This window comes from Tachysurus vachellii, chromosome 6, assembly GCF_030014155.1.
Source record: "Tachysurus vachellii isolate PV-2020 chromosome 6, HZAU_Pvac_v1, whole genome shotgun sequence".
NCBI lineage: Eukaryota > Metazoa > Chordata > Actinopteri > Siluriformes > Bagridae > Tachysurus > Tachysurus vachellii.
In genome coordinates this window covers 17,949,860-17,973,290 of record NC_083465.1, presented here as the reverse complement: position 1 = coordinate 17,973,290, position 23,431 = coordinate 17,949,860, and the positions used below count along the sequence as shown (strand labels likewise).

The following is a 23,431-nucleotide window of genomic DNA, read 5'->3' as shown; positions in this document are numbered from 1 at the left end:
AGCATTTTTCTTAAATAGTGAGAAAGTAGATTGTAAAAGCCTTTTTTTTTTAGCTTTATTTGTGAGCCATTTTTAATTAAAGTAGTAGCCAAATGAATAACTCTAATTCACAGATAGATTATTTATAAAAAAAATAAAATAAAATAATAAATAAATAAATAATAGGAAAAAAAGAAAACAGCATAAAGTGTTTAAGTAAGATTTTATTACTGGGTAAAGGTGATGATTCACAATAACATTTGTACTGAATCTTCCTTCTCAGGGAATAAATGTACCCAAAGCAAAGCAGTGAACTACACCTCCCACTGCACACTACATATGGTGTATGTTCTTGTATATATAGATCTCCAGAAATATACATTTCCATATAAAACCCTACAAACTGCTAAATATATGGATAGTATCCTGCTTTCTTTATGAGCCACTTTGAATAAAAATTATCTACTTAAATGTGATATGATGATGTACTAAAATATCTACAGTATGTGTAAGAAAGTAAGTACCTATGAAAAACAGAATGTAATGAATACAGAATTCTTTCAATGTAGTCCTTTGTAAATATACAGACTATTGTAAAAGGTTTAATAACTGCACATGTTTACTCTGATATATTCCACCAGTCACAGAGTGAGATTGTATATAAGGAACCATTTATACAATTTAAAGTGAAAAATAACATTAGACTTTACACACTATAGCAGCAACTATGAACAAATCTGCTCCATTACTTTGACTTTTTTATTAGCTTCAAGAAAATGATGTTTATGGAGTGTTTTTGTGAAGCGCACAATTTCTATTTATACCCAGGGTCCTCTAGGTGGCCCACCATTATTTACCACTAAAATAAGACATGGCACAAGTTCAAACTTTACCCCATTCGAGTAAAAAGATTTGTTTGGATATTTTGCATTTAATGTGTTAAATGTTGTACCTAACACACCACTCATTTCTGGTATAAATTGCTTTAAATTGCTTATCCTGTTGCTTTGCTTACTGGAAAATGTGACAAATGACTGCTTGTAATGATAATAATAATAAAATAATAATTAATAAAATAAAATAAATAAATGAATAAAAGTAATAAATAATAATAATAATAATAATCGCTATTTTTTTATCATTATTATTATTATCATTTTTTTGGTTACAAAAAAACCGACTCAACTCCATATTAAATATTTATTGTTAATGTTATATTTAATGTTAATGCTTCCAACATTTTAAAGTTTTAACCAAAGAAATGGTTGAAAGGAGCTTCTCTTAGAGAAGTACTTGAATTTTATTTGTGTATTCGAAGTATGAAAGTTTATCCTCAGCTTTATTTAAGCTTTAAGCTGTTCAAAGGAAATAAATCACACCCATTTCAAATTAAATAGTATATTCAATAATATATTTATTATATAAGGGGTTCTAGCACTTTGCTTCTTTGCTTTTATGATTGATTGTCAGTGTAACTGGAAAACATCATTTCATTAGCTAATTAAGCAAACTAATCCTATCAGCCAAAGGAAAAAGGTTCAGATAGGCATGAAATTGCATTCACCTTGTGTGCCCTAAATTACAGCCACCAGCACCGGCTCACCATATGGTCCATTCAGGGCTGTTTTTATGTCATTTGTGGATGACAGTGATTTCATTTAATGCTTCATATATCTCTCTGTGGCTAGTATAAATTTATCTGTTAGTCATATTAGCTATTTTACTACTTATTCCCCAGTTGTGTAATAACAGAATTTCTGTATTTCCTTTGTGTTATTTACCAAACCTTTTTTTTAAACAATTATAGCTCATTTAAATGAGCAGTGATAAGAAATGAACAAAGAAAAGAACTGTGTGAATTTGTCAGTTGTGTATACTTTATTATGGACTGCTGTTTTTCACTACATTGTGACATCTATATGTGAGATCTGCTAAATCCTAAGTATATTACACAATAAATAGACTCTCTCACTTTCCCTTTTTGAAGAAAGTAATTCCTTATCCATTGCACTAATCTGTGCACAATGACATGAAACTGTAAGCAGCAAGCCCAGCATACTCGCTTGTCCCTGCTTATGCAGGACATATGGCATTTTCCTGTATAGGGCAGATACTCACTCCAGACAAGGTGGTCATGTGATTAAGGTAAACACAAGGCTGCTCAGCATGTCTGCCCTAAACCTTTTAGACAAGACATGTAACAGCTGGCCATCCATGTCAATCTGCAATCAATGACTCAGACTGGTGGATGGGGTTTACATGCCTAATTGAACAACACAATTACTTATCTGGTACAAATAACCAGACAGCATCAGCTTATATAGTCTGACCTTTCATCACTGGCTCATCTGGGGCATGAATTATTTAGAAACGTTGGGCAAATTTATGTTCTGAAAAAAAAAAAATATTATAGTAAATATTTTTAACATCTAGATTTGTGAAATTTGTGCTTAGAATACAAGATCAAAGAAATAAAAAAAACTTTTTATTTTAACTAACGTTCATCATACATTGCTAGTTTAGACATGCTATACTGGAATATATAATATACCTCATGTTAAAGAAATTTTAATTTAGGTTTATTGAAATTTATTTACTCTTTATGAATGTAATAGTACATGTAATACCCAAATTTTTCCAAATTTTTTCCTAATCCAATTTAGAAACTGCTAAACATTAGCAACGATTCATCAGCAATCCTTTAAGACCTTATTACAGTAAATAATAAAGATTAAATGAATTTTCTATAAAATTAGATCAATTTTCTTGGTAACTTTATAAATTCATACGTGTTATTTCTTAGATTTAATGTCTTCATTCCTATTCAGTTTTCATCAGTAAAGATCGAAACAATTTGAATAATTGTTAATGGTCTATTATGAAACTGTTATTAATCAAATCTTTGCGGTCTATATATCATCTTAACAGATGGACACAGACAAGAAACAAACAGTTCTGTCTGCCGTAATTCCTCAGAGTCATCTAGATGAATTATTTATTTGACATATGAGAGCTTTCTGTCTGTCACAATCACTAATACATAGTGTGTCTCATTGAGAGAGTCAAGCAAAAAAATGTTAAATATTTAAACACATTGATCGACGTGATCTCACTGAATTTATCACATAGATTTCAGTGAAAAATATATAAATAAAAAAGCTTTGCAACATCACTATCAAATTCAGGCTTGTGATAAAATACACAATACAGCATAATTAATGTTATTGCAAATAATGGGGTAAAATAATTAAAATTAGTTGATAAGTAAACTGGAGCATCATATTAATTACTGAGAATGTCCCTTATTTGTCAGTACGATATAATTCTTACACTCAATTTTTGTAATGATACAATATTTTGAAATTCCATCAACAATGTCTGCTTTTTGTAATTAAGCTAGCAAAATCAAACCATACTCTTTTTATGGAAGGCAAGAAAGCAGTGTTCCATAGATGCTCAGGAATCAAGTTTATTTCATTATGTACTTCTCACTCATTGACCCCCAGTGAGTTCAACTGTCCTGGCCAGATGGTAAGTTTTCTGTATTTGTAATGTACAGCTTAGGAGAAGCTTAGCACTGATAGGCCTGCTGAAGTTCATTTGAATGTCATTAAAGTTTTAGTGAATGGAGTGGGGTGAGGGTGTGTGTGTGTGTGTGTGTGGGTGTGTATGTGTGTGCATGTGTGGTTTGAGGGGTAGTGATGTTTGGAAGGGGCAATTTGATGGGGCTCCACCTGCTGCCACCTGTCAATATTTAAGTCCTATATAAGCATCTTTCCTCCACAGGGAAAACCAGAGCCGAGCTTTGGTGCTCACATAACAACCTGGACCTAGCAGACTAAGGCCACAGAAAGAACGGTGTTGCTGGTTTTTTTTTTTTATATCTCTCAAAAAATAGTTGTTTATCACCATCACCGAAGGACTGTACTATCACGTTTGTACATATCACAGAAAAGATGAAGCCTTGTACACCAACCTGTGTGGATATGGGTTCTGAGTGTGATCCCAGCGACCTAGAGAAGTTTCAGACTGTGGTACGGAAGAGGGTGGCAGCCAACGCCCGAGAGAGGAAAAGGATGCAGGGATTGAATACAGCTTTTGACCAGCTACGCAAAGTGGTTCCTCAGTGGGGTCAGGACAAGAAACTTTCCAAGTATGAAACCTTGCAGATGGCTCTGAGCTACATCATGGCCCTCAACCGCATCCTGAATGATTCTAGAAAAAACAGTGCCTCTCACAGGCAATGGCTGGATCTGCAGTATGACAGCCTGCAATCTGAGAGCTACCCCTGCATCGTGACATACAGCTCACCCAATGAGAATGAGTGCATGTACACATCCTTCTCCTACCATCACGAAGATTTCCAAGTCCTGACTTAGACTGAGACATGCTGGTGTGTTATCTTGTATCTTCTATTCTGTGGCTACAGGACTTAGTAAATACATTTGTATTGCAATTATTTTTATGTATTAGCCTATATTGTATGTTGATCACCTTGCATTAGTGTGGTACAAAAATATTCTAGCCATGTAGCATTTTTTTCTGAAAGTAATTGAAGTAAAAATGCGTTATTATGGTTATTAATTTATTATCTAGTGTCTAGTCCTGGTTAACTCAGCCAAAAACTCAAATCTCTTATTGCTTTGTATCAAATCGTTAAAGTGTTGGAAGCTTAGTTAAAGCTTAGTTTACAATAATATTGTAATGTTTGTCTTCTTGAATTTTTTCTTCTTTTTGTATTGTTTTTTTGTTTTATTGTAAACTGTGGTTTGCCAGCAGTTAAATAAGTGTATTAATTTAGATTTAGTTAAAGTATGTACTTTAACAGATTTACTGGGGTTTACAGGGATTTTATGTTTTATTGCTTATTTTAGACATGGATCAACAAACAATAAATTGTTCAAGCACAAAGGATATATTGTTGTCTTTTTATTTAAATTGAAATAAAATAAGTTCTATAGAAACATGCATGTCAAATTTAAGAAAAATTGAATACTGATTTGTTTTATTGAGTCTATCATATTTATATTGTATTAAGTATTGCATTATTTTACATAAAGTATTTAAATAGGTTTCAAAAAAATAATGTTAAATGTAATTTTCAGTCCCAGATTTACTGTAGTAAATCTAAGGGATGTCAGATGTGTGTGTCTGCTCTAATGTGCTCACTGCCCAGATAAAGGCTTGGTCATTTTTACCAGACCCTGGTGTGTCATTAGATAAGGCAGCTTCAAGTAAACATGTCTCTATTGTTACCTCAGACAAAGTATGACTCATGTTTTTAGCGAAACATGTGACATCATATTAAATGGCCCTGATCATGAGAACCTTTTTTGCAGTATTTGGGCTGTGTTTATGCACAGTACCTGACTCAGGTGTGATCATATAATCTGTAAGGTGCCATAATTATGTGGAGTTTAATGCTTACATGGGCACAGAACAAGAGTGACCAGACCAGGACAAAAAATAATAATGTCTTTTTATGTGCCACGGTAAGCCAGGCCAGGCTGGATTAATAATGGATATCTATACAAAGGGTCACAGAATAGTGGAACATTGAAACACGGCTCCAAGATAGTGTGTGCTTTTAAAATCTTGGTGTGCAATTGTGCAACAGATGCACAGGGATCAGAAATCTATAGAGATGTCTGGTCACTTGGGGCTCACTGGGTATTGGGTGTACTGTAGGGCTTGTGGTTTGCATGGCCTTTAGGCGGCACGTGGAACCAAGTCTGAATGCAATAATCTTAAGACTAAGGTTTTCCACATGACTGGGGTTTCCCTTATTAGGACTGCTGATACACAATTTTATTAAACTTTTGGATGATCCAAAAAGATAAACAGGTTTCAGGCTAGCACTATGAATCCCATATAAAAATCTGCCTTATAAAAGCTTTTTTTAACTTCTTATTACTAAAATAACAATAAGCATAAATGAAAATGACCATATATGTGATGCAGATGGGATTTGATGTTGAAGTATAATGGAGACATAAGTAGAGCATGAACATACTACATGAACATACTTCAACTTTAGTTATATTGTTTTTGAACAATATATTTACACTTTTTATACTACTACTACTACTACTACTACTAATAATAATAATAATAATAATAATAATAATAATAATAATAATAGAATTTCTTTCTTGAAATGTGAATCTGTTGTGATTATTAACAGAAATTGAAATGTTAGTCTGAATAACTTAACACTCTGTTACTTGTTAAAACTTACAAAAAAAACTGTAAACATTGCCCATGTTATGAATACAGTGTGCTAATATGAATGAAGTTTTGGAAATGTCACTTGAGAAGAAATTCTTAATAAACATCAAATAAATATTATTTCGGTTGGAATTTTTATCCGTGGCTTATGTATAAATATTTTGTGGGCAAAGGCAAGAGAATTAGGCAATATTATTATTAAAAATTAGACAATATTATTTATTCATTAACAATTTCTTGTCAAATACTTTTATTTTAAGTGGGATTTGATAGTAAGTGGGTTCAAATGAATTGAACAAAAATGGGACACAACCATTAATTCACCAGACTATACAAGGACTCTTGACTGGAGAAAAAAAATGACGCTCTTTGTTGTTCAGTGACTGTGTGTAATGTGGCTGTTTACAACAGCGAGGCTTGGGCAGTTTGGTTTGAGGTCAAGATGCACAGATGTATAGACAGAAAGCAAGTCACCCACGATAAATACCTATCTGTCAATAGTCAAAAATTCCACTTGTGTTATCACTGCAATAATTACAGAGAAATATAAAACAACAGTCTTTCATCTTTAAAATCGTTATGCTGTCAAAAATGGATGACTCAGTTTTTCCTGTGAAAAATTAAATTTTTGTTTCATAAAAAAAGGACTTTAGCTGTGTCATTGTGTTGTACATACCATTACCATGTCTTCAGAATGACTGTCATGTGAATATAGAATTTGTTTTTTGTTTGCATATATTTATTGATCATACAGCACATCCTTCACAGATCTTCGTAACGAGAAGCTTATTGTTATCTGTGTGGAAGAAGTAATTATAATCAGTTGGCTGAACACTTACTGTTTTCATATAATCTATTCATCAAGACATCTATTGCCTTCCACTGGGAACCAATCTACATTTTCATTGTTTGCACAATACTATTATATCAAGCTATTACAGCAGGGTTTTTTGTGTTATTCTACGTCACATTAGGGGAAAAAACCACACCAAAAGTCTCAATTTCATCAATGGACCGTATTAGTTTAGAAGAACAATAGAGTCCAGCCTCCCCTTTTCAAGACCAATCGCATCTTCTCTGACTGCTGTTCAGGAAGGTATAAAAACCTGTGGTAGCTATCTCCAACCAGCAGATCACGTCTTATATCTTTGAAAACCACTGACATACACCGTGCACCTCAGTAAACAACATATCAACCGAGAACACCTCTGTAACCAGCATGCAGCATGTAAACGGCAGAGCAGAGAGTCACCTGAGCAGTCAGGTAGAGTGTGAATTAGAGAATGTAGGGAAACGAGGGTGGGTGAACCAGGCGTATTGTGACACCCCTCCACTGGAAAGGCACACCATCAACACTGTTTACCACATTCCTCCCCGTGCTGGTGCATCTAACCCCTACCAGGCAGAGGCCACAATGCTAAATCAACAGCCAGCCAAGAAGAAATCTGGATGCTGCTCTGTATTCCTACGAGGAATTAAAGGTAAGTGTGCTCTGACACGCTATTTTCCAATCTCATTTGTGTATCGGCTTTTAAATGCTATATCTCTGAACACAATTCTCTGAAATGTCTATTTTTTTTAAAATGCGCATTTCAATATTAGAGATGACTGAAGATAGAGATAAAGATAGACATAAAGATAGAAACGAGTCAGTTGTATTGAATTATGATCATTTGCTGTGGAAGACAATAGTTTGGTGACAAATGAGCACATACTACTTGGTTGAACAAAAAAAAAAATCTAATTCTGATTTGATAGGTCTGTGGGGAACAACACTGACAGAGGACACAGAAAAAAATCAAGAGCTCTTCCTCAAAACAACTCTCAGAGAGTTATTTGTCTACATTCTTTTCCTAGTGGACATGTGTTTATGTAAGTATGAAGGTTTTGACCATTTTTCCAAGCAGTTACCATATGTATGTTTAGCATAGGTGCTTACACTTACACAGCGGAGAAACACTTAAATCTATATAAATCCATAAACCTGTTAAGTGTATTACATTTCAGTATATTTCGGATTGCCCCAGGTATTATATATTTCAGAATTATTTCTTAATAGGATTGTTATGATTTGTGTGATAAACTTGTACTATGGTGTGTTATGTCTGACTTATAAATAGAGAGGATTTATGCAGTATAGGAATATATAAGGAACATACAGTAAATGCACCAGGGTTCAAGAACGTCACTGGAATCATCAACCTGTCTAGTGAACAATGTTTGTATTAATCCTCTGGATTATTTTACTACTTTGTCCCATTATCTCTAGTGATCAGCCTCAGCCTAAGTGCCCATTATAAAACATCAACCACACCCCTGGTTTACACAGACCATTGTCTAGAGGAAACATTAATACTGAAAGCAATACATGCTGGGCTCTGCTGTCTTCTACTGATAAGCCATTTAGTCTTTGTATAGTATAGTTGGATGTACATTGTTAATGGGAGCTATTTGTGTTCACGCTCCTCAAACAAATCACCCTCCCTTAATTGAGGTCTTTAGATTTTATGACTTGAGCAGGAGAGCAATTGTTGATTGAAACAGCCAGTTATGATCAACCTTGCATGTTTAAATGATTAATACAGATTATTAATAATTATGTTGCCTTTCAGTGACCTATGGCATGACCAGCTCAAGCACCTACTACTACACTAAAGCTATGAATGATTTGTTTGTGAATTCATTTGAGTCCATTGCCAGCATGGATGATTTTTGGACAGTGAGTAGCTCCTTGTTATCTTATTGTATACACTTCTTGTTCTTTTTCTTCTTTTTCAACAACAACATTAATATAATAATAATACTAATACTAATACTAATACTAATAATAATAATACTAATAATAATAATAATAATAATAATAATAATAATAATAACCACAAATTGACAGATTTTGTGTAAATGACTTTTATATAAATAACGTTATTAAATATAATAAAATAATGTTATGCCTGCATTATGCTGATTCAGTCAAAGGAACTTAAGTGGATCAGGCAACGATGTTGGATGTAAAGACCTGGTTTGCAATCAACATTCTAACTCATCCCGTAAGGTGTTTAGAGGGGTTGAGGTCAGGACTGTTCAGGCTACTGGAGATCCTCTGTACCAAACTTGTTAAACCATGGATATCATATCTAAAATCTATAACTTTGGTAGAACAGTGTGTCAAATTAGGGATGTTCTGTAAATGTTCAAATAAGAAAATACTGTCCAGAAAAAATGGATGTTACTATATCTGCAAATAAAATAAGTTATAAGCATAAAATGAATGGAGTTTACTGATAAACCTTCTCCAAAAGCATAAGATTTCACAATAAATCCACTAAAACCATTTTTGTCTTGATGTCCTCAGTATGCAGAAGGTCCACTGCTGGATGGTCTTTACTGGACCACATGGTACAATGATGAGCCTCTCGACACCGGCTCACAATCCTTCATTTACTATGAGAACATGCTCCTGGGAGTCCCACGAATGAGACAACTTAAAGTCCAAAACAGTTCGTGCAGAGTGCCCAAAGACTTCCGTTCTGAAATTAGTAGCTGCTTTGATGTGTACAATGAGAAGAAAGAAGATGTCAATCAGTTTGGACTTGTCAATGGATCAGCGTGAGTGAAGCCTCCTAAATGTTGACTATCACATGATTGTACTTGTATGTTTAACATTGGTCAAATTCATTTTAAAATAAACAGTAAGCAATTCTCACATTGGTTACAAGACCAAAATATATGAAACTATCCTGTAAGTCACCTATGAAGTTATTTTGACTACACTAGTTTTACATTAGACGGTTACTCCTAAAGCCAGCTGATATCATTTCATATTGCTCAGAACTGACTCAGTTCTTTGATTTTATTTCCTTCAGTTGGACATACCATACAGAAGCTCACATGAAAGGTTCAAGTCACTGGGGTTTGTTGGCCACATACAGTGGAGCAGGGTACTATCAGGACCTTTCCTTGACCAAAGATGAAAGTGCTGCTCTCATGGCAGAACTCAAAGAAAACCTGTGGCTAGACCATGGAACCAGAGCGGTTTTCATTGATTTTACCACATACAATGCCAACATCAATCTCTTCTGTGTTATAAGGTACTAAATATTAAAGAAGAATATGTGTAAGTTAATGCATTATGCAATAATTGATAAAATACCACTGTTTCTTAGGTTGGTGGTTGAGTTCTCCGCCACTGGTGGAGCAATACCTTCATACCAGATACGGACAGTTAAGCTGATTCGCTACGTTACCTCATGGGATAACTTCATCATCGGCTGTGAGATAGTCTTTTGTGTATTCATCCTTTACTACATTGTGGAGGAGATACTGGAGGTTCGAATACACAAGTGCTCATACTTTACCAATGTCTGGAACATTCTGGATGTGGTAGTGTTGCTGGTAAGGTTAAGGTTTTTAATGGCGAGTTATATACAGTTATATTAGTCAGTCCAACTGCCCCTACTGTTTCGCTTATAAGCTAAAATAGGATAGCAGTATGATTTATGTTGTTTTTCTGTCCACAGCTTGCTGTTGTTGCAATAATCTTCAATGCATTCCGGACTATCAAAGTAAACAACCTACTTGGAAGCTTACTAAAAGACCCTAGCTCCTATGCAGATTTTGAATTTCTGGCATTTTGGCAAACACAGTACAACAACATGAATGCTGTAAACTTGTTTTTTGCTTGGATCAAGGTGAATACCTTATTACAATTTTATTATACATAATTCACTTTCTTATCAATATCTAAATGGACGAGATTAAATGCAATCATGTGGTGCCCTTTGCCCCTTTAGATATTCAAATACATCAGTTTCAATAAAACAATGACACAGCTGTCCTCCACATTGGCACGTTGTGCCACTGACATCCTGGGGTTTGCTGTCATGTTCTTCATTGTGTTTTTTGCCTATGCCCAGCTGGGCTATCTTCTGTTTGGTACTCAGGTTGAATCATTCAGCACATTTCAAAAATGCATGTAAGTACTTTTTTCCACAGTTCATACTACAGTCATAGAAGATGATACAGATTTATTTTATTTTAGAAATGACAGTAATACATACATTCCCAATGGTCTGCTGCAGTTTCACCCAGTTTCGTATCATCCTTGGAGACTTTGACTATGATTCCATTGACCAAGCAAACAGAATCCTGGGGCCGATATATTTTTTCACTTATGTGTTCTTTGTTTTCTTTGTGTTACTGGTAAGTTCTTCAATCTTGAACACGAATCTGTCAAATTAAGCAAATTACAAGCTTTCTCCCAACTAACATGGATTTTGTCTATTAAACAGAACATGTTTCTGGCCATCATCAATGACACATACTCCGAGGTCAAGGAGGAGCTTGCCTCGCACAGTGATGACATCCATATTACAGATCTTTTCAAACAGGTGGGGATAGTACAAATATTTTAATTATATATAATTTGATCATTGAAAAACTCAAGCTAAATGCATGAGTAATATGTATTGAATGCTGTATGAGTGATTGTACACTCAATTTCAGACCGTGATGAAACTGAAATTCAAAAAGGACAGGATCTCAGATGTTCAAAGGGCCTTAGATGGGTCAACAGACTTGGAGTTTAGAGACTTCAGAGAAACACTGAAAGAGTATGTCACTTTTTTATTAATTTATCAGCAGGCCAAGCATAAATGACCCACAAATTAATTCTTTTTGTTTATCCAGAATGGGTCACGATGATCATGATATCTCTGAAGCTTTCACCAAATACGATAAGGATGGAAATCAAATTCTAGACCGTGAGGAACAAGATAAAATGAAACGAGAGCTGGAAGAAAAAAGGGTTTGGAACTTTTTTCCCCCCTCATATAGTTTTTCCTTAAAATGTTAATGTTTCCTCTTACATGTGCTTTACCATTATAATGTCTCAATAAAATTAGATGTCATTTGTTATTGTTTTTTTTAACAGAATGCACTCAATGCAGAGCTTCAGAATCTTACGCATGGAAATAAAACAGAGGACAACATGACAAGCTCCAGCTCAGTGCCTCAGGAAAAGTTTCACATGTAGGCTATGTATACATACAGCACCTTCTAAACTTGAGCAATAATGAGAACAGATCTGGGATCAAGCATTTAGAATTACCATCATTTGATAGACCTGTACCTTGTAAGGAAGAAAACAAAGAATTGCTGTTCTAAACAATATGTTATTTTTAAAAAAGAAAATGCAATCTGACAGCAAAGAGGACTGTTGCAAAGACTCATGTCAGGCCCAAAGTAGAAATAATGAAAGTACAAGATAACTGTACCTAGGACTGGGCAACATAATAGCTAGAATATCAACACTGTGATCATTTTTGTCACAGACTGCTTTTCTATCATCTAAATTTTTTTGAGACAAGATATCTGAAATATTGGAAAACAAAAAGAAAAGAAATAGACTTGGAAAATAATGTTTGGAAGAGAATCTTCAAATTACTTAGTTACAATAAAAGTGATTACCTACAAGTTAACTGAAGTGTACTAGATGTTAAAGAAAACTATGACATGGATGTCATTACAGGTATTTAAAAAATGCTTAATTGTACAATATAAAAAATGAATCCTTTTTTCAATAAGAACAAATTTACGTGGAGCAGAGGTTATAATTCTGCTCCTAATTTTTAGATTGTATTATTTTTCATTTGCATTTTTTTAAAATAAACACAGAAAAATATTTTAAATGTTTCAAACTATAAGGCAATTCATCATTTTTTAAAAATTGTAACTACTGCATTGCTTCCATGTATACTTATATATTTAATGTATACACATACACACGCACAGAAATGCCTGAGAGTCGTCATATGATTATTTTGTTACATCACCCACCACATTGTGCTCAGCCAGGATTCCATCATTGTGTTCTTTCCGTTGTATTGTCATGAAATACAAACTGTTGCTGCACCTGTTCTAAAGGCCATTACTGCTCTTATTTAGGTTGGTTAAACAAGTGGCTGAATTGGAAGGTGCTCTAACCATCACAATATGCAAGATTGACATGGTCATGGAAAAATTAGGATTGCAGAACACTGAAAAAACAAACAAAAGACAAAAGAATGGACAAACACCTGGCAACCAGAAATGAGGTGAGGATCAGGTTTAACCTTGCTGTGCACTTTCCTGCATGAAACTTTATTCTATGCACACAAGGTTTTGACGTCATATTATAACTCTACCCATTACCCCAAATAACCTTGTTATAGTTTTGCTTGGGGTTATTCTGATTACAGCAAGAAGATGCACATCTGGAAGACTATGTTTTGGTAAACTTGGAGCGAGTTCCCGTCTTGGTCATTGGCTGCTTGATCAAATCATCAGATATTTCTGGCCCACTGTTACAGAGAACATTAACTCTACAGGACACTGAAGCTTACATGACTGAAATGTTTCAATCTAAATGGCTATAGGAAACTAGATCTACTACACCTATTAGAGAAGATCGTATGCTCATCCAGGGATATAGGGTAGATGGCTATGGTGGTGTGTTTTAAAAAAAAAAAAAAAAATTTTTAAAAAATAAAATAAAATAAAAATTAGAAATAAAATTGCCATTTTAAAAATTCTGCATGTATTTACACAAACATTTCATCACAGGAGCAGGAAGACATCAATCTGTAGAAATTATACTGTTACTTCAGAGTGGACATCACAGACTGTCTTTTATGTCCTGTGTATTTGCTGTATTGTGAAACTAGAGTACCTGCCATACATTTTTAATTATAACCAATTAGTGACGTGTGAGTCTAATAAATTCTGTACAGCAGCTTAAGGGTCTAAACTAGGGGTCTTAAGAGTTTAAATTTCAAGAGACATTGATAGACATTGCTGCTCCCTTGAGCAAAAGGCACAAATTTTCACATGAATAAACTCGGATAAAAGCATTTGCCCAATAAATTAAAAGAAAGACCCCAAATGGTATGAGATTAAAGATGTTAGGTGTAAATACCACATTAAGTCAGAGATTCTGTGCCCTGGCTTCACCATTTGGCTAGAATGTAAAAACAGACTTAATATTTAATCATCATATTCCTGTGTGTAAAGTGTGTAACTTTACTAATGCTAACTATTACCCTTGGAAAAATAAGCATATCTAAAAGCTTTTAACGTATTACATGTAATTAATTTTAGGCATATTAGAACTTATTTACAATGTGCTGAACTTGAAATGTTAATGTAAAATTGTGTGAAGTTGGAACATGTCATGCTTCAGATGTTACATGCTAGTTGCAAACTGTCAGCAATTAAATAAGTAAATAATACAAGTTTTGAATATTAATATTTTTTCTAGGTTATATTTGCCTCTAAATGTAAAAACAATGCAAATGTTATTTTAGGCCCAAAATAAAATAAAAACATACATTAAAGTATTCCTAGTCCAACGGTTCATTTATTGAGACTCATTTAGACTTAAAATTATCAAATGCTAGGCTGCATTCAAACATTTTACCTATTACATTCGGTTCCTGAAGCAACCTCAACAAATGTGATTTGAAGCATGCATTTCAAATCTACAAAGTCCCCCCCAAAAAAATCCCCAAATCTCATTTGTCTGGCTACTAGAGAACATGGCACGCATATTTGTCAAAACTGCAAATGGGAGTAAATCTACTGTAGGGTCTAAAATCAACAATACATCTTTCTACAAGGGTCTCAGTTCAGTAAAACTGAAACTGTGTGACTGCAAATTAAGGCTTCTTTGTAACACTGAGTGAATTCAGCATGTCAGCCACACAAACATGTGTCTATCAAGAGCAGCGCTGTTTCTGCTCTATCCAGAAAAAAAAAAGACGATGTGCTGAAAACCCTTTTCCATACCCAGTTATCAAAGGTTATTTACATAATCAGACAGAGTAACCCTTTCTTTAAAATGAACGAGATTTCACTGTCGGTAAAACAGAGTAAAAAGATAACATCATACACGCTGTATCAAACTCTAGAATTTGGAGAGAAATGAGGAGCTAATGTGAATTAAATATACACAACTGCACATAGAAATTCATTTACACTTAAACATTTACAAGACACAGGTCCGATGAACCCCAAAAAGTGCCTTTACTTACATCTGTTTACTGTATCAGAATGTTTGTTTTGCTTCTTTAGGTACAAAATTTGAAGTCCGTTGTGTAACTAACAAGCAAACACGATCAGCTATTTGGAAGGGGAGAAATGAAACTGTTTAAAATGCATTGTGTTTAGATCATGTACAGCGTTTTGCAATGTACCTGTGCACGTCCTGTAATTGGCAATAAGCAAATATATTGTTGGATACAGATGGAGGGGAAAATGTACAGTTTATTATGTCCGACTCCATTAAAACAATGAAAATAAATTTCGCAAATAAATTCAGTTTCCTGCTGAAGGCGTTCTATAATCAAAATTTGCTTCTTTGCACTTAAACCCTGATTCAGGTCAGTTCTGCATGTTTTCCGGGAAAAAGTCAATGACTTCTATTAGTCTCTTTATTCCCTCCTCACATGGGGAAGAGGGCTCCCACAAAAAAAATGACTAAGATGTTGGACAGTGACAAACAAATCACTGTGTCTGGTAGCCAGCCATGCCAAAGTTAGCCTGGTTCATCACAGGGCCAGGCTGTGCCTGAGAGGGCTGAGTCCCAAAACCTCCCACCCAGGCAGGAGACTGAGATTGTCTGCAAGAAGAAAGCAGGTAAGGAAGTGTTTTCAAATGCTGATGAAGTTAAACCAAATAATTAAATGGTTTTCCCTTTTGTCACTTGTCACCAACTTGTCACCAATTTAACAAAGTGCAATCAGAGATTTTATGCTTGGTGGTGTAGAATACATTTTATAAGCTTCTGTACATATATGTTGCCACCATCAAACCACTTACAAGACGATGTTTAGTGACCCGTCCTTCCAAACATCTGCATTATCTTTACTCATTTACAGTAAGACTCAGTACTCAACCAACTTACTCCACTCCAAAGCCCTGCTGATTCCATGTCTGTCCATACATTCCATAGGAAGGCACTTGCCATCCATTTGTCATGTACTGGCCATACTGCTGAGGATTTCCATACACCTGATTCCAGTGTCCCCACTGTCCATAATCCACCTGCTGGAAATAATTCAATATTTTAAGATCTTAAAATGGAGGTTTGCATTCCCAAGTAAAAATGTTCTAAAATATTTATAAAATAATGCATACTTGTTCTGTTACAGGTTGGACAGTTTTTGCCATATCAGGTGACTCTTTGCCCCAGTAGCACTTAACAATATGGCCTTCAATGGTTGTTCCATTCACTGACACAATAGCATGGGCAGCACTTTCATGGGAAGAGAACCTGTGGACAAGAGAGAGACCCATAATAAACAAACAAACCTTACAGTATATATGTGGGTTTAAGGTAGGAGATAATACTAGCCATAATTCATCTCAGCTAATGTAGGTGCTTTTAGTTCACTATTCTGTCTACAAGCTTTGGTATGCTGAATATTGTAATTTGAATGTGTCTCCACAATAATACACCAAAGAGATCAGTAAGAAAAACATTTTGAAACACCTGAAAACAACAATAAGTGATTTCGGCCCAAGATGTGTTTACTTTGCTAAGAAATACTGGTAGAATGATGTCAGTTTTTGCAAAGTAATTAGTCATGAGTAAAATAGGGTAAATTAGTTTTAGTCAACTGGCTACAAAAAAAATCTAACTCTCCACGTCTAGGGCCAGTAATATAAGCTCCCTTAAAGGCTACTTTGGCGCCATCTATTGGAAAAAGCACTGCAACTACATCTTATAAAAGCTTGGCTTTGACTAAATTGCAGCCTAAGTACATTAAACAAAGACATCCTGTTTAATTTCACAATTTAATTTGTTGGATGTAAAAGAACATTCAGCCATATTATAGTTGCAAGTCAAGACAAAGAATTTAGAACTGTTGTCTAAGGTACATAAATATACAACAAATCAAGTTATCGTACAAGTTACAAGCTATGAGAGTTCCCTAAAACGTTGTGCTATGAAATGCCTACAAATCATTTTGCATTTAGTTGAGGTGAGTTGAAGAACAAAAAACTGCCCTTAGCACCTACCTGATAAAAGAATAGCCTTTTTCTGGGAAAACTCTGATTTCCATTATTTGCCCAAAAGGTGAAAATGTCTGCCGCATAAGGTGGTCTGTCATAGAACAATGCAAATAACAATGAATATGTAATACAAATGCCACAAAATGCACATAATATTCAATTTAATAGTGGTAACATTGTGGCTGTTTTACCGGAGAGCCCTGACTGGATGCCGCCACAGTATACAGTGCAGTTCTGTGGACTTGACTGGTTCACAACATCTTCATATCTCAGCTGCTTTGGGCTGGCTAAGGTTTCAAAAACAAATCAATTATTAAAAACTGAGTAAATCTAACCATTCCTTACATCTGGCCAAAAACAAATATATTACACAGGTTTATGGACATCTGCCCAATCACACCCATTTGTGATTTTTGAATCTTTCCTGTTATAAGAAGACAGGAGAATTAGGTCAGGTGTTCAATAATGTTGAGGTCAGGGCTCTAAGCAGGCCACTCGAGTTCTTCCACTCCAACCTTTTAGTAAACCATGTCTTCTCACTGTGCACCCAGGGCTGTGCCATGCTGGGACAGACATGTTCCCTTCAGTTCCAATTAATGGAAAACTTAATGCTACAGCACACACAAACATTCTAGATAATTGTATGCTTCCCAAGTTTGTGGCAACAAATTAAGTAAAGCTAACATATGGGTGTGATGGGTAACAAGAACCTTCTGGCCAGATACATATAGCATATATACTTGCTTTAAGTTATACTCATTAAAAGAAAGAAGACAGAATGGTAAATGCATAAAAACCCAATACCACAAGTCTACATTTAAAATATTTTGCAGACACTCTTATTCTGAGCATCTTACATTCTTCTCATTTTATAAAAATGACCAGTTGAGGCTTCCAATTAATAGTCAAACATTTTTATTACTGAGCTACCACTCTCTCATACTGTTTGTTAGAAACGTTAATTATGTCCCATCAACTCAGCTCTTATTATATCTCAAAGAAAACCAAACTACACAGTACAGGACTTCTCCTGCACTAGGAGTCTATCTACTTACTGCTATGACATTCAGAACAGGTGACCATTTTACTCACTGTCTTGAGTATTCTTAGGGGCCGGCGGCTTCCGAGTGGCCCAGTTGGTTCGAATCTGCCGTCCTCCTAACCACTGGCCGCCCATGTGTACTATGGCATTCTCTGCATCCTACGAATGACATACAAATAAGCTTACACTATGCATTATTAACATATAGAAGGGAAATTAATTTGAAAAATTGCTAGTCTTTCGTCACTGCCTTTCTACGTTTTACAGTCCCTGTTTTAATAAATATTAATAAAATTAGAATAAACTGAACCATGAAGAGATTAAAGGATGTAAAGTTCGAAGACATTTAGCTAATTACCATTTCAGTGCAAAAAGCACTAATATATTATTGTTTAAACTTGAATAAAACTGAAAATGATTCATAATAAATATAATAAACAGAAATAGAAATAACCTTCACTGTGTGTTCCTGAGCTGGAGCCTTACCAGTTTGTTATAGAAGGACACAAATCCATACCCCTTTGATTTCCCTGTTGTCATATCCTTCACCACACGTGCATCCCTGAAAGAATATGACAAACCAGAGATGTCAGTTCACTTCCAGTCAGCCAGCAATGTAGAGAAATGAAAGGAACCATACACACACACAGGACTGTGAAGCATATTTACAATACCCTAAATAAACGAATGAATTAATTACACTACCACTTCTCTTTTCACTAAACGTAAGCTATCAATAAGATAAGTTCATGCAACCTACAATACATTGGATTTGTAAAGCTCCTGCTCAGTCAAGGTTTTCATTATAAAGTGATCCTGGTGTTACACACAAGGCTTTACACTTTTATAACAGTAAATTTAACAAAACCACTACAAATTATTTCTTTACCATGCATTCCTAATAACTTGTGCTCTCTCTAACCCTACCAGCAGTTATACAGAAATATCAAAAGTGGAAAAAAAGGAATTAAACGGCATACATGGCCTGTTAACAGATTTCTTTATTTTTCCTGGTCAATTCTTTACCACCAATATGGAGTTTGGGAAGCTGCAAATTTCGAAAAATTGACATTTTCAGAAATTTAAGAAAATCAAACTATCAAAACAACTAGGCAATCCACAAAATACAACACAAGTTCAAGAAATACTGGAGGATTGTTAAAAAACTACACTACTTCAGTGTTAATACAAAAATATTGCATTATATAAATATAAAAAGGTAAAGAGTAAATAGAAAAAATCTACATCTGAGTTCCCAGTGTGCACAGTTCCTTGCTGTTAGCCTTCAAGCTCCTGTCCAATCCTATGAGCATTTCTGTAAAATAACCAGAGTGCTATTAACTAACACTCACAGCTAAAAGAATCTGAAAAATGTTCAGCTTTATTATAACAATTTTACACCAAATATTGAACTGCTTTAAAAGTGAACAGTCAGATTTACTTACCATTTCTTCAATTTAATCAGGAGTGTGTAGTGGTGCAGATAATCTTTTTAAGGAACACCTTTAAAAGATGGCTCTAGACACAGTAATACCCACAAACCTAACCTTTGTAATGTTTTGGGAACTGAAGAACATGTGGGGATTTACTAGTGTTTTTGTGCAGTGACGCTTATGAATCATGTCCATTTACATTTTAGGGATCCACCCTAATAATCACTTCACGTCACTCCTACAACACGTACGGCAAAAGCAATCAACTCTGCTTTTGTCATTCTTTACCAAGTGAAACTTAAAATAAAAAAATATATATAAAAAAAATATGCTGATGATAAACTATTCCTAACAAGGAATCGAAATATTACACAATTGATTTCGTATTAACCTCAGTGGCACAAAGCATGAAACTTCTTAATACTTACGAGATTTTCCCAAAGGGAGCAAATGCAGCTCTGATATCATCAGTAGTGATCTCAGGACTCAGATCTCCCACAAAAACATGGAAATGATCTGCAAGAAAAACAATGTTATCCTGATTCAATAAGAAAAAAAACATTCCAGCTGCATAAAATGCATCAAAATACATAGAAATGACTACCAAATGGCAAACAAGGAATATGACTCGTATTCAAATATTTAAATACACTCTTAATGCAGGAGACAATGTTAAGATTAATTCCAACTTACTGGATGTGTCTTTCTTCTGACTGCTTGGAGTTGTTGCCCAATTCACTTTGACTTCCTGCAAAAGGTTTAGACAAAATGGTACTCTCATATAAGCCTACCACTCATCATCAATATCTTAGTTCACACATCAGAAGCCCCCTATAAGTTGTACCTTTCCTAGAATCTTCCTCCCATTCATTGCTGCTAGAGCAGCTGCAGCATCTCTGTGTTCATAGAACTCCACAAAACAATATGGGTCATTGCTTGTGTGCTGCAATATAGAAAATCCAACATTATCCAACTGCAGAGAAGAAACAGCAGGAAATATATTATTAATCAGACAGATGTGACAAAATTGCAATCATTAAAAAGTTTACTTTTCCTGGCTAAGCCTAGCCCTTCAGTGTCATCAATATAAAACTACCAATTACTACAAAACATAGGATATTAAATTTAAGGTTTTTATAAACATATGCCAATTTTACTTATCAATTGTTCTTATTTATTTGCATTCATTATATTTAAACAATCATACATTGCTAATAAAAAACAAACTTGTCCTATATATTATTGCTGTAAATTCTATTTATTTTATATAAATAAATTCTATTATACTCTATTCTAACTTCTATCATAGTTAGCAAATAGCTCAAAATCAAAAAACTACACAACATTCCTAGCTTGACAAGTTTAAAAGTAAGCTAGATTTCTGTCTATGACTAGATCAATCATAGTGAATTCTTACCTCTGTTATCATTTTACAACTTTTACAAGGACCGATCTGGGTGAAGAGCTGAAGAATTAAGTTCTCTGTGACATCCCTAGACAGGTTTCCCACGTAACTGCAAAAACAAAATTCCAGAGAGATCATTAAACCTCAGATGACCACACATAGGAACATGTAACTACAAGATTTTCTGAGTATAGGTTGGATGAGGAAAGCAAATCTCTCCCTACACCTATTAATTGCATCAGACACTTAACCCAAAAGCGGAGGCACTTTCACATCTACATTTACAGAATTTAGCAGATGCCCTAATCCAGAGCGACTTACATCTCACTTTTTATACAACTGAACAATTGAGGGTTAATGTTCCTTGCTCAGGGGCCCAACAGTGGCAGCTTGGTGGACCTGGGATTCAAACTCACAACCGATTGGCAGAACAACACTTTAACCACCAGGACAAACACATCCCACTTTTAGTTTTGTTGGCATGTTTACAAGCTCATCTACTTTACACTACAAATTAACAAAAATCAGAAATCTAAAATAATTCACACAATATCCTATCATATGGATTTGCAGGGCTCCATAGATTTCGATTTGTCTGCGTTTTCACATTTTATATAGAGTTTGTATTAAAAAAAGATAAAGGCCAACAAAACAAAAACTGTGCTCTCCGTTATGTGTATAGACTTCTGCTCATGTTAGTGCTGTGATATGAACAGAACATGAACTGGATGTAGTTAAACTACCGTTATTGTACAATCGCATTTGTAAGAAAGCGGAAAACTCCACAATTCAAACCTAAACAATTCCAGCTGTAAAAACTAAAAGATATTTAAAAACCCGAGCTGTGAAACCTGAGGATGAAACGTCTAGAAGAACATAAGGCATTGTTGGGAAAGAGGCCACAGCAACGGGGCTATTAGGCCTCCGAAAAATTAGCAGCTGAGGGACATAACAGACAATAGCTAACATGTAGCCCGGTTAGCTAACAGACGAGAACACTGGACCTATTTATATCTTATTCGATGTCTAAAATGGATAAAATGTCCACCAGTTGACAGTTTCTAACGTTACGTTAAATACAATTTGGTTATCGGTCTGTAAAATAAACTCTGGATCGTATAACAAGTCGAGCCCGCGTACAAGTTAACGTTAGCCGCGGTGGCTAACGCAGGCTAACGCTGTGAGCCGGCTAGCAACACAAAACCGTTTACAATAAACAAACTAAGAGATTTTATTCGCTCGGCAGAAGCGCACTATGTTTATACGCAGCTGACATTAATTTTCACACAGAACTGTGAGTCAGGGTGCAGCTCTATTTTTCACTCTCCCGAGATAAACAGATATTTCAACGCTAACGAGTTTAAACACTGATCTGATCCAAGCGAATGGACTGGTTTGTTTTGTAAATTACTTACAGGGTTTTTGGGTGGCTCTCGTCTTCCATCCTTAGATATCGTGCAAAGTTTAGTGTAACGTATTGATAACTCACCTATCGTTATAGCTTATGTAAAACAACACCAGACTGGTGACGCTAGTTACTTTGCTTATTGTGTAGAAAATGGCGAAACCCGGCCAGCCAGGACTTCAATCAATGCGCATGCGCGAAGGATCACGGGGATGGACATGAAACTGACGCAGGGTGTGTTCAAGCAGCACAGTGATGCGCGCATTTTGAAAATTTTACACATTTCAAATAGTCGTTTCCACACACTGAGCGTGGTGTATTTGCACACAGACTCAAACGTAAAAGTCATATGTTTTGCAACCATAATTGCAGACAGTATTTAAGATTCTAACATATTCTGTACATGACCGTAATGCAATAGCTACATGTTATATAAGTATAATCTGCGCAGCGTTAGTATTGCTCTAATGTCAGGCTCTTTCCTGGAGGTTCTGGACTGAACCACAGACTGAAACATGGCGAACATCCTAGAAATAAAGATTGAATTTAGGACACTGTATACTATGTAGTAAAATTGTCGAATGACACTTTTAGCTAAGTTCATGTACGTGGGGATTTATTTTATTTTAAAACTTTGTGTCAACTGTTCAGTGTGCTGCACTTATGCATATACAGACACCCCCTTTAAAAATTTTTTAAAAAAACTTGAAATGCTTAATTTTTTTAATAATAATGTTTTATTTTAACCTTTATTGTATTTCTAGCAGATTTATAAGTCTCAGTCATCTTGCCTTCCCATTAATCTGGAAAACTCTTTTGCATAAAGATCCCATTTGTAAAATTATCTCACATTTTTGCATGGTCTTACTAATCCTATAGTAATAATGATT

The 23,431-nt window shown here is 34.9% G+C and overlaps 3 protein-coding genes across 13 annotated transcripts; 2 read left to right on the top strand and 1 right to left on the bottom strand.

Annotated features, from left to right (window-relative positions):
- Positions 1 to 3,935: 3,935 nt before the first annotated feature.
- atoh7 (atonal bHLH transcription factor 7) lies at positions 3,936 to 4,358 on the top strand. The gene has a single exon (XM_060871412.1). It carries the CDS (start codon positions 3,936 to 3,938, stop codon positions 4,356 to 4,358), a length of 423 nt encoding a protein of 140 aa, XP_060727395.1.
- A 3,053-nt stretch (positions 4,359 to 7,411) lies between these two features.
- pkd2l1 (polycystic kidney disease 2-like 1) lies at positions 7,412 to 14,543 on the top strand. Its single transcript, XM_060872641.1, has 15 exons — positions 7,412 to 7,688; positions 7,966 to 8,079; positions 8,820 to 8,926; positions 9,560 to 9,813; positions 10,071 to 10,295; positions 10,371 to 10,599; positions 10,725 to 10,895; positions 10,998 to 11,179; positions 11,286 to 11,406; positions 11,496 to 11,594; positions 11,710 to 11,816; positions 11,893 to 12,010; positions 12,137 to 12,234; positions 13,150 to 13,298; positions 13,443 to 14,543. The coding sequence occupies exons 1-14, from the start codon at positions 7,427 to 7,429 to the stop codon at positions 13,295 to 13,297; spliced, it is 2,235 nt and encodes a 744-aa protein (XP_060728624.1). The 5' UTR covers positions 7,412 to 7,426; the 3' UTR covers position 13,298; positions 13,443 to 14,543.
- A 36-nt stretch (positions 14,544 to 14,579) lies between these two features.
- tial1 (TIA1 cytotoxic granule-associated RNA binding protein-like 1) lies at positions 14,580 to 22,760 on the bottom strand. Of its 11 annotated transcripts, none has more exons than XM_060872646.1 (12): positions 22,626 to 22,760; positions 21,149 to 21,245; positions 20,576 to 20,704; positions 20,425 to 20,479; positions 20,160 to 20,247; positions 18,785 to 18,860; positions 18,349 to 18,457; positions 17,448 to 17,543; positions 17,263 to 17,347; positions 16,378 to 16,513; positions 16,145 to 16,287; positions 14,580 to 15,859 (listed from the first exon to the last, which is right to left on the bottom strand). In XM_060872646.1, exons 2-12 carry the CDS (start codon positions 21,158 to 21,160, stop codon positions 15,745 to 15,747), a joined length of 1,044 nt encoding a protein of 347 aa, XP_060728629.1. In that variant the 5' UTR covers positions 21,161 to 21,245; positions 22,626 to 22,760; the 3' UTR covers positions 14,580 to 15,744. The 11 variants fall into 11 exon arrangements, 10 of the variants coding, with proteins under 10 accessions (XP_060728629.1, XP_060728630.1, XP_060728626.1 ...); XM_060872647.1 differs by having other exon boundaries at positions 20,576 to 20,674; XM_060872643.1 differs by having other exon boundaries at positions 16,145 to 16,284; positions 22,552 to 22,738.
- Between the last annotated feature and the right edge of the window lie 671 nt (positions 22,761 to 23,431).

Bases quoted from the DNA above. Each gene is read 5' to 3' on its own strand.
- tial1 (XM_060872642.1), bottom strand. From the start codon at position 22,580: ATGGAAGACGAGAGCCACCCAAAAACCCT. The intron at 21,246-22,551 runs GTAAGTAATTTA...TTGTTTTTGCAG, and splicing joins GAGAGCCACCCAAAAACCCT to TTACGTGGGAAACCTGTCTA. The intron at 20,480-20,575 runs GTACAACTTATA...AACCTTTTGCAG, and splicing joins GGAGGAAGATTCTAGGAAAG to GAAGTCAAAGTGAATTGGGC.
- atoh7 (XM_060871412.1), top strand. From the start codon at position 3,936: ATGAAGCCTTGTACACCAACCTGTGTGGATATGGGTTCTGAGTGTGAT.
- pkd2l1 (XM_060872641.1), top strand. From the start codon at position 7,427: ATGCAGCATGTAAACGGCAGAGCAGAGAGTCACCTGAGCAGTCAGGTA. The intron at 11,180-11,285 runs GTAAGTACTTTT...GGTCTGCTGCAG, and splicing joins AGCACATTTCAAAAATGCAT to TTTCACCCAGTTTCGTATCA. The intron at 11,407-11,495 runs GTAAGTTCTTCA...TCTATTAAACAG, and splicing joins TTGTTTTCTTTGTGTTACTG to AACATGTTTCTGGCCATCAT.